Below are 10,953 nucleotides of genomic sequence, written 5' to 3' on the forward strand. Positions count from 1 at the left end.
AATGAACTCATCACAGACATGCACATCATTAAGGCTGAGCAACATGACTATTTGTGATCATGAAAAATGATGCCATAATATGCATTTCTAAGCACAGCGATCACATCAAAAGTCCTTATAAAAACCTGACCTAATCTCTAAGCCGAAGGTTTGGTAAATTGCAATCTATTCAATTTTTTTTAACAAGTAATTGATGCTAATCAGCTAATCTTAGCATCCCTAGACAAGTGACAGATCCTCTTTAACCAGGTGAAGTGTTAGCTGATTACTGGTTTAGTGGGCAAAGCTTCACATCTAACACAGCGAGAAAATACCTAGAGGGCATCCGTGCAGCCAGGGCGGTCCGTCTGGCCACAGAGGTTGGAGAGGCAGGCAAGAAAGGAAACGGGACAGCTGTGTGCCGTGCACGGTGTCTGGGGGATGGGAGCAGAGCAGGCTGGGGGCTGGACGGCACAGCTGGGCTTTGGCTAGCAGTGGTCAGGGCAGATGAGGGCCCTGAAGTGCCAGGCCTGGAACTCAGGCTCATGGGGAAAGAGGAAGACTGCGAGGGGCTCAGCGAGTAAGGCCTGTATCTCTGAGAGATGGGCAGAGGAGCCGAGGGGGTTGGAGATGGGGAGCTGAAAGGGAGGCGTGGGGCAGCTGCAGGTGGGGCAGCTGCAAGTGGGGCAGCTGCAAGTGGGGCAGCTGCAGGTGGGGCAGCTGCAGGTGGGGCAGCTGCAGGTGGGGCAGCTGCAGGTGGGGCAGCTGCAGGTGGGGCAGCTGCAGGTGGGGCTACTGCAGGTGGGGCTACTGCAGGTGGGGCTACTGCAGGCATTAACATAGAGCTCATCCTGATGTTCTGAGTGTGAGACTGTGGACTACATCCATATAAACTGAAAACAACAGGAATTATACAGAACATAAAATATGGAAGTGAACAGAAAATGACAGATGACATGTTCAAAAAGAAATTATTTCACACGATAGTAATCCAATATAATTAAGATGAATGGTTATGAACATTCAGAAAAAAAATGTCTGAGAAGGCTGGGTGTAGAGTGAATGACTTTAAAACTAGGCATCAAGCAAGAAATACCAATACACCTGGCTTCATTTAACACTAGCATGACTGTAATTTCAGGACCCTCAGGACATCACCCCTCCTCCTTGCCATTAGCAGGACCATAAGTCAACTTTTATTATGTTAATTCACAAAGAAGCACTGAGGCAGCAGCACTGTGGTGCATCCAGAAAGCCTGCTAGTAACATCTGTCTTTCTCTCCCTATTTCTGTAAATATATAATATACTGATTGTTATTGTTAGTGTAATATCTCCATATCATCATCATCATCAGTATATTTATACATACATACATACACACACACACACACACACACACACACACACACACACACATACACACACACATACATATATACACACACACACACACACACACACACACACACACATACAGGTCAAAGAATATATATATAAATCAGGTCAAAAATATAAAATATTAGCATTGTCTGCCATCGTGTGAACCTTGCTAGCTGGGTAGTTCACTCCGACCTAGCCAATAGTGTGAACGACTGAATGAACAAACTAACGAAACGAAATTAAATTCCAACAAGGAAATGTTGAAATTATGTTAAACTGAAACAAGGAAATACTATGAGTGCGTTTTATTTACACAATAAACAATGGAAATGCGCAAGTAATTTCACCAAGCAAACACCAAGAAATGGGTTGCAGTTTGTCTTTCGACATAAATAGGACAAAATACCTGTCAATCAAAAGGGGATTCAGCCCTTTGACTGATCCTCCAATCATCTTGCAGAAACTCCGCGTCCAGACCCGCCCACCCACAGCTCCATTCACCCCAGAGACGCCAGCGTCCGGGGACAGAACAAAATCGTGGCATTTATCCAATGACCGGCGAGTTTTGAAGCAATGAAAAAACCTGCTCCATGCGGTCCTGCTGAAGTGAATAGACGCTCAGTTTCTACGGGCAAATGCATAGACGCTACGTGATAAGTAGCTGATTCTGAATGAACTCGTCTTCGAGATTAACGTGTTCTAACGCATTTGTAGTCAATGAAATGTTAACACAACTGTACATATTTGACCATTTAATGTTTGACATTTTAGAGGAAGCCGAGCTTCCCTTGCAGTCTTAGAGAAATCACCACTGCTCCGTCCGTCGCTACTAGACGCCCTTGAATTATAACTTTTAAAACACGGTTCTAACACAAATTTTCCGTCGCGCTGTAGGATCGGCAGCATACACACTCGGGTTGTAACTTCAAGTTCACCTTCAAGTTGTGTCACATTAGGTGCTCTGGGAGCTGTAGGAGCTTTCTGTGGGCATGGGGGTCGGCGCTTCCAACGCATTCCTTCTCATTACTAAGACAATAGGAGTTAATTGCTTCACAGCAGGGGAGTGGGCTACATGGGGGTTGCTTTCCCTTACCAAAATTTTCGTAGCTTTAGTCATTCTAGTGTTAAAAATCAGTTCTTTTGCACATTTTAAGATCAAATCTGCACCCATGTGTGAGGAATAAATGCACCCCATTGTTTGCCCACACTTGCCTGGACAAAGAGCTGGCACCAAAGGAGCCTCCACAGGGCATCATGGGACTGCTCCCCTGGCTGGAAGGTGGGACAAGCGTCAGGTGGTGGTCTGGAGATTTGGCAGCAGTGATTGGCTGTGATGTGGCGGTCAAACTGGCAAAGGGGTTGCAGTCACGCGACTGGGTGGACATCATGAGGACTTCCATCAGGATCTGGCCAATCAGGTCTTTAAAGTCAGAATAGACTAGTGGAAAAAACAGAAAAATACAGGCAAGATTGATAACAGCACAGAGGAAAAATACAATTATTACATGATTATCTCCTTCCACGTTTTCCTCTCACCATCTTTTGGGTTTTGTTGGAACTCTGCAGCAAGTGAAGGCAGAAAGATGACATCACGGTCCTGCTCCTTCCAGGAGACACGAAGGATCTTGCAGATGAGCTGCAGAGCCTGCTCCTCAGACACATCTGGGTTAGACGAGGAGTCCTGTGAAAAAAAAAGGGCAGCATTCAGTTGACAAAACTATTAATTTATTTATCACTCTCAATAAGCAAATATATCAATATTTCACAATCTCAGCATTAATTAGTAACTTTTAAAAGCTGGAATGTTAATCAAAAGGCAAAATGATTCCTCCATTCATAAGATGACTGCTACTTTCACCTTTTCAGTCAGGTTGCGCTTCTCCCTGCGGTCACTGTCCTCCACTTCCATGTTCTCAATTCCTGAGTCCACATCCACCTGGGACATGCTGAAGACACAGCAGGATTAGATTTAAAAATTGTTCAATTAATGGCTTCAGTCATTCTCAATAGTGAACAATGTGACTTTGTACTACTAAAGAAATAAAGGATCCATAGAAATAAATGGTCACTGCCAATATAAATGAAATATTGAAAAGGGATTGTCAGTTAAAGGAATAGTAGTAATTTGAATTCTCAAATTGACATTTTGAGAGTTCTGCTAAGAACTTAAGAGATTGGCGTATTTTCATACAGTAGGATTATGAGGCTAGAGGACAAAGGAACACTGAAACCCAACTGCATAAAGAGTTGGCAGAGAGACAGCAGCCACACTCTTTAAATCTGTCTTCTAGGACAGAGAAATGTATTTACAGAAACTTGTATAATGTTTCATATACTTTATTCAAACCTCATCCTCTTAGCATTAGTTTCTGAAAGCTGTTAAGAAAAAAATTTGACTTTACCCCACAAGAATCCTCACCTCTTTTCACAGGATGCTGTGTCTATGTCCATGCTCTGTGAGCGGGACAGGGACTGAGACTGGGTCTCAAGGCTGTTGGATGGCGAGCTGGAGAGAGAGCTGACCCCCTCGCTGCTCTGGCTGCGGTAAGCCACCCCTACAGCAAAGGGCAAAGCAGTGAAATCAGACAAAAATCTACAGATTTACAAGCCTTCAGATGTTATTTGTAATGTGCATGTTCAGTAGGCTTAGATGTTTCTGGTTATGTCCTATAAACTCCCCATGAATTCAAGCTTCACTGACAATATACACCAAGTTGCCATTCTGCCATCTAAGGTAGGCGCACAATTATCGGCTCTTAGCTCTAGGCTGATGATTGATATTATCGAACACCACTAACCGATTAAGCACATACATCTTAATGCCACATGGAATGATTATTATGTAGGTTTTCAATATGGCAGTAAATGCTGGGGTACATGCAAATAAAACTCAGGTAAATGAGCTCTTCTCTTTTGTAGAGGGTAAAATGGAACGCACAAGTTTGGCAACAGTTTAGTTTCCAACCAAACGAATGCGGAGAACCACTGGATGCTGCAGCCCACATTGTAACTCCACCATCACCTAGAAAAATGCAAGGTTTAGTTAAGGCTCTGCATTACTCACAGAATTTGGATTGTGATGGAAACATTCAATCTGGTAATTCCACAAAAGATGATCACTTCTCTAAATTTATATTGCCAAGCTAATTGGTTGTTGCAAACCTCTGTTTATACACCATTTCTCAGCTTCCATTGATCCTGTTAATCAATGGAAAGGGACCACTAGATATTTGATAGTGTAGAAGAATTGAATTTACAACCATGTGTCACTGTGTTTGTACACTGTGAAATTAGACCTCTGCATTTACCCATCCGTGAAGTGAAACACCCACATACATGCACGCTAGTGAACACACACACACTAGGGGGCAGTGAGCACACTTGCCTGGAGCAGTGGGCAGCCCTATCCACGGCGCCTGGGGAGCAATTGAGGGTTAGGTGCCTTGCTCAAGGGTACTTCAGTCATGGACTGTCAGCCGAGGGGATCGAACCGGCAACCTTCTGGTTGCAGGGCTGGTTCCCTAACCTCCAGCCCACTACTGCCCAAAATAATAAGGGGCAACGGAAAATGTTGCCGTCGCCACTGATGAAGCGCCCGGACCGAGGTTCGAGCCATCACTGTTACAATTGATGAAGGACAAGGTAGAACACGGCTGATAAAGTATGATTAGATGGACGGGAGAAAGGACTGCATACCTACAAAGTACACCCACACAGCAGGTGTACCTTAATAATAGTGGCAAATGTGTGTAGATATAAAGTAGGTGTAAGCTATATACTGGTAACTCAGTGTAGACAGATGTAAGCACTGAACAATCGTAACTTGCAAAACCCTGCCAAAGTGCCCATCTAGAAATAGCAAGATAGCAGCATACAGTAAGAGCATGGAACACATCCCATTGCTGTAGGTTCTAGAGAAAAGCTGCAAAACATTGCAGCCTTGTACTTCTGCTAAAACTGCACTTTCATGTGGAGCTCTGAATCAGGTGTGCTGAATGGGAGTCACAATAGCACTCTGCACTTTCTGATGACAACACAAAAAGGTCATTTTACAAAAGCTGATGTGCACCCCAAATTCCTGATTCCCTGAAATATAAACCACTAGAAGCTCTGTGTCATCAGACAGGACCTGGAGGATCTTATAGAAAACAGAAATGTAAAAAAACTAAACAGGTTCACCTTGTTTGGATCCCTTGTGTGATGTGCTAACACAGAAAGTAAAACAAAAAAAAAATACAAAGTCGATTATCTCTCTTTTTTATGAGTTTATCCCAAAATAAACAGGCTGAGATTTGAGCCTTCAGTGTTCTCTACTTGTAACAGCAGTCACAAGACTACAAAGGTAACCAGAGAGGATATGCAAACACTCTTAGAACAACTAGGTCATAACCTACATGACAGGGAGAGTACCTGTAATCAACAGACTCCCTATGGCTGTGAAGCATGCTGTAAATCTGAGAATGAGAGTGAACCATCAGTCTGGCTCCCCTACAAGTCCTGGGTTGAACTCTGGCCAAGGCTAAGGTAAAGAGAGACTGCCAGTATGACTATGCACTTTTCTCGGGACTAACACCATCACACTTAAGGAAAATACAGCACACAAACTTTACTTGCTTTGATATTAAAAGGGCTCTCTATAGGTTTCTCTGATTCCCAAGGTCTTCCCTGAGCTTTTGAACATACAAGCCAGACAATTCAATAGACATAATAGACAATAGAGAACAGACATTCCCTAGAATGAGAACAAGGAATTCTAGAGGGTATAATGAGCTGTCCTTCTGAATTATAGCTGAACAATCACTGTGTAATGTAATGCATAATGTGTTACACATGTGGTTAGACTCACTAGGCATGGTTGACTGACTATAAACATATTCAAAGATTTAAAGACAAACAGTGCATGGAGCTTCATTTAATCTGAGTCACTCCTGATTGAACGTATGCCTAAAAGCAGTGCTCCCAGAGCAGCACCATTTAAAAGCACTGTTGGAGCCAAGGACATGCTCCCACAGTGACAGGCAGCATTCAAAGATAAACAATCTGCCTGCTTTCAGTTTTAAAAAGAAAGTGCTAGAAAAAATCTCCACATATGCAGGGTACAATTACAAATACCACTTTATGGGCAGGGATTTTTGAACACTGCTGCAGCTAATAAAATGTAATGACACCAGAACAGCATTCTTACCTAAAGGCCCCATTGGAGAAGTGGCAGGGGTGACATTTTGGGCATTGAGGCCCAAAGTGTGGGATGGTGCTGGTGGCAAAGGCTGTGGAGAGGCCCCCGAGGGCCCTGGCAGTGGACCTGGAGGGGTCTCTCTCTGTGGGGACGTCAGTGGGGTGCTCAGAGGGGTAGTGGGCTGAGACGTCTGACCTCCGGCTAACCGGGCCAACCGCCTTCTCCGAATCTGCAACAGTCAGTTAAAATGAATTCATATAGTACAACTGAGCAACTTATTCCTTCAAAATCAGAAATATTGAAATATGGACAATATCACTGGAATTAGAGATGGGCAAAATGGCAAAAGTATGAGATCACAATACTTCGAGTTTGATATATCTGATACTTATAATACATCAGGTGACCATATTAATTGTAATTGGAACCCTCTAAAAATAAACGGTACATTTTTGTAAAGCTAATCAAGTTGCATCTAGTTCCAATTTATATCAGCATCACCATATATGTATGTAAAGTATATTGGATATCAGCATTTGCCAAAAATTCCCATAACGGTGCATCCTTACAAATAGACATCTTCATCTCCAAACGAAATCCTACAAATGTAAAAATCTGAAATAAATAAGCCCACATGAAGATCTACTTAGAAAACAACATAGTAAAAATTAGAGAGAAAGAAAATGAAAACCTAACGCTTTTTTTCAACATATTTCAAAGCATTATCACTTCTCTGTTCTTCTCCAGCAACGAAATACTTCAGGAGGATCAGTGCACACTCCAGTGACTCAAAAGAGGCGCTGAAGGTAAAACGAGGACCTCTGTATCCCTGGTAAAGGCTGACAGTGAAATGCCAAGATGACAAATGCATGACAGGATAATTTAGCCTCGTCCTGATTCAGTCTACTGTGCAGCCAAAAATCTGTAACTAGCGATTACCCTACCATTAGTATTTTCACAACAGCAACAGATATTGGAGCTGAATTTCAGAGATGGATCAGACATGAACTCTCATATCTTCCTCAGTAACTTAAAAGACAAAAAGGCCCTGCAGTTTTTCTTGAAAAATACAAGACTCTGGCTATTAAGAGTAGTCACGCAAAAGTAAAACAGCTATTAAGCTATTAACAGCTAGCCCTTAAACCTGTACTGTAAGTCAGATGATCATAATACTGCTCTCCCTGGGCAATGTCAGTTCTTGACAGCTCGAAGAAGCTAGCATACAATTTGAATAAGTCCTTGCATCCAGCACAGGTGCATATATAGGCCTTTACTAAGCTTTGAACTGAGGGGATCCAGTCAGGACAGCTGCAACGGCTGTACATTGGAAAAGCAACACCAACATGACAACGTTTACACTGTGAGACACATTTGACCCCTTTTTCTGTCATCCAGACAGTTTCGCTCAGTGACTACACTGTTAAACAGTAAAGGTTTCAGTTTTTTTTTTTTTTTAGTTCTGTAAACTATGGGTGGTAAATATATTGACATGTATCATTAATGATAAATCACATCACATGTTTATCTGAACACACTGTGAAAATTTACTTCCAAAATAGTGACAAGCTTCATGTTTCACTACAAAGGGAGCACAGTGAGGCCTGTTTATCTGGATTTCAAATCGTGCAGTATGTAATAAAAAACACTGGATTCACAGTTCTTGTTTTAACTGCTTTTTTCTACTTCTTTTCAAAATTCTGAAACATGAAATGTTGTGCACCATAAAAATGTCTTGCATCTTGCTGTTATATTTTGGCCATACTGCCCACCCCTTAACTGTTCTTTTATGGTCCTTAACTTTAAAAAAAAAAGAAAAAGATAAGCAATCTTGTCTGGCCAAAAGGACTCCGTACTCCAGCCTGTGTTGAGCCTAGGCAATGATAATGGAAGGACTACAACAGCAACAGGATTAAACTAAACTCATCTCCCCAGACTTATCTGTGCAGTTATTAAAGACATGAAGACGAAACAACAGTACCAACAGTTCACCAGTCAGCTAAAGACAGAGAGATATCCAGACTGAAAGACGTCTGAATACAGCTTTTGGCTTATTTCATGATCTAATTGTGAACTAACAAGAGTAATAGTAAGCATTATACCACCTGAATCCACACATTTAAGGAAAACAGAATCTTAAGTCTAAAGTTGACTTAATGAGCTGCTGACAGTCTTAATCTATGTTACTTTTATACTGCACAGCCTTTACACAGACACTAGAGCAGCTGACATTAAGACGAAGTATTTTAGCCAACAGCTCCTTCGGGTAAAAAGGTGACAATAAACGCGTTGCCTTTATAAAAGGTACGCCAGCCTAGTGAATTTCGATTTTAGCCCCTGTATATTTCCGACTGGCTAACAATGAAGCTAGCGTCGCAAGCTAAACCAGAGAGCGAAGCTACGTTAGCTAACCTGGGTTTTAGCAAACAACCAATAGTAGGTGTGCTTCACTTACTAGGCTGCTAGCTAGCTAACTAGCTAGTGGGATGACATAGCACAGTTCATTTGACGACCCCCCCCAGCTCCTCGGGTGAACCCCACATTAATTCTCCCAAACGACAAAATTATGCACATATCTGTCACACACGAACATAAAGAAGAGTAGCTAGTATTGTTGACAGACAGCAGATAGCAGCCGTCTCATCTTAGCTGACTGCTAACCAAAACCAGGCAACGTTACAGCTTTACGAGGCTGAAGTTGGCTTCCTATTCGAATTTCCCCGTTCCACCTTAAATGGTGCAGCAGCTACCTCAGGGCGCCAGAATGTAACTGCTGCACTATTTAAGGTGGAACGGGGAAATTCGGACAAGAAGCTGGCGAAGAAACTGACTTGCGCTCCGGCTGAAAAAGAGGGGACAACGACACAGTGCTGGCAACATTTCCGTCGTTACACTGGCTAATTCACACGAGAGAACGTACAGAAATATATCGGCTGTCTTACCTCGTCGGCACTCAGCTCTTCCATCGTTTTTCTTTTAATTCTTTTCTTTTTTAGCTGAATAATTTCGCTAGCCAGCCAGCTAGCCTCCTCTCTCTCTCTCTCTCCGCCTCTTATAAACACCGAAAGTGCATAGTCTAAAACAATACGGCAAAATAACAACAAAGCGTGATTGTCTGTTGAAAGCTGCTTAAGTTAAAACATTAATTAGACGTTAGTTTTTTCCCTTCCCCGCCCAGTAAAGACGATTTCAATTCGATTTCTTTAAAAGAATGAAACAAACACAAAAGTATTATTCGTCAAAACACCAACGCGGCCATTTTGGCTCTGTGGTCACGTGACAAACGGGGGGGGGGCGCTGCTGCAGAGTGATGAAGGGGGAGAGGGGGAGAGGAGGAAGAGGAGGGCCGTGCATGTAACAGAGTGGCGTAACTATACCAAAGAACATCTAGCACATTTCTAATAGTAGAGATATATCATATTACTTTATGGGGAAACATGCAGGAATCAATGTTTCCGACAATACAAATCAAACTTGGTTGCGAATAAATGGATAAAATGGTGATAAAGTGCCAGTCAGGTGCAACTTCATATGTTTCTAATAACTGTCAGGAAACTGAACAGAAAACAGGACAGTTCAGGTGTGTCTAGAATGATGAACTGAGCTGTAGAAGACTGGGAAAGCTCTAGCACTGATAGCTGAGGTGTAACAAAATTCAGATCAGAATTCATCATATTTCCAAAGTGGAGATCAGACCTCAAGGCAGATTTTAACATTTTTGTTCACCAAATAAAAATTTTTTTAATATAAAATCACATCTTCTTCGTAGAATTCTTGAAATATTAAAAACAAAAAAAAAACAAATAGTTGTTAATATTTTAATCCACACTGTGTAAGTGTACTGTATTTAAATCAAAGATTATTAATATGGCAAGATCTAATATCTAATGCTTCTAAATTTGAACACTAGTGTAACTCTACCACCCTGTTCATTTCTACACTCTTCACATCATTTTCTTTTTTTTTTTCTTTCCCTGATCACTCAGGGCTTATCATTTAGGCTTAACATCAAACCACGGCTAGCTTTATTCCACATTGTAATGAGGTTTAACTTCACATCAAGTCATGTTTCTTTTGTTTAGTATGCCCCTGCTCCATTCTCCAACCTCTCCTCACCCCTCAGAATCAAACCAGATAGGTTTGTTGCTCTTCCTTTAAGGCTGATATATGTAAATGAACTCCGTTCTGATTGACTGCTTTGTATTATGCCTTATCCAAAACATGGTTCAAGCAGAAACACTCCTTATAACATCTGTATATTTATGTCAATACATCAGACTTTGTGACATCACAAATTCAATGAATTTAAAACAGGCCACTCTGGAACTGGGTTGCCTTATAAGCTGTATGGATCTGTGGGGTGAACAGCTGTAAATAGCTGTGAATGTTGGACGTCTTATGTTACAGCAAAGACTTCCAC

General features: G+C 41.9%; 1 protein-coding gene across 2 annotated transcripts in view; it reads right to left on the minus strand.

The window, feature by feature from the left end:
• The window catches only part of ube4b (ubiquitination factor E4B, UFD2 homolog (S. cerevisiae)), a 33,051-nt gene extending 23,247 nt beyond the window's left edge, over positions 1 to 9,804 (minus strand). Inside the window, exons 1-7 of one of the 2 annotated variants that reach the window (XM_017708365.2) lie at positions 9,476 to 9,804; positions 6,546 to 6,765; positions 3,780 to 3,915; positions 3,219 to 3,306; positions 2,897 to 3,041; positions 2,573 to 2,798; positions 315 to 872 (exon numbers count right to left, since the gene is read on the minus strand). In XM_017708365.2, coding sequence (XP_017563854.1) covers positions 315 to 872; positions 2,573 to 2,798; positions 2,897 to 3,041; positions 3,219 to 3,306; positions 3,780 to 3,915; positions 6,546 to 6,765; positions 9,476 to 9,499 — 1,397 coding nt within the window. In that variant the 5' untranslated portion in view covers positions 9,500 to 9,804. The remainder of the gene's footprint in view (positions 1 to 314; positions 873 to 2,572; positions 2,799 to 2,896; positions 3,042 to 3,218; positions 3,307 to 3,779; positions 3,916 to 6,545; positions 6,766 to 9,475) is intronic. The other variant, XM_017708373.2, reaches the window with a different exon arrangement.
• Between the last annotated feature and the right edge of the window lie 1,149 nt (positions 9,805 to 10,953).

This window comes from Pygocentrus nattereri, chromosome 9 (assembly GCF_015220715.1).
Source record: "Pygocentrus nattereri isolate fPygNat1 chromosome 9, fPygNat1.pri, whole genome shotgun sequence".
NCBI lineage: Eukaryota > Metazoa > Chordata > Actinopteri > Characiformes > Serrasalmidae > Pygocentrus > Pygocentrus nattereri.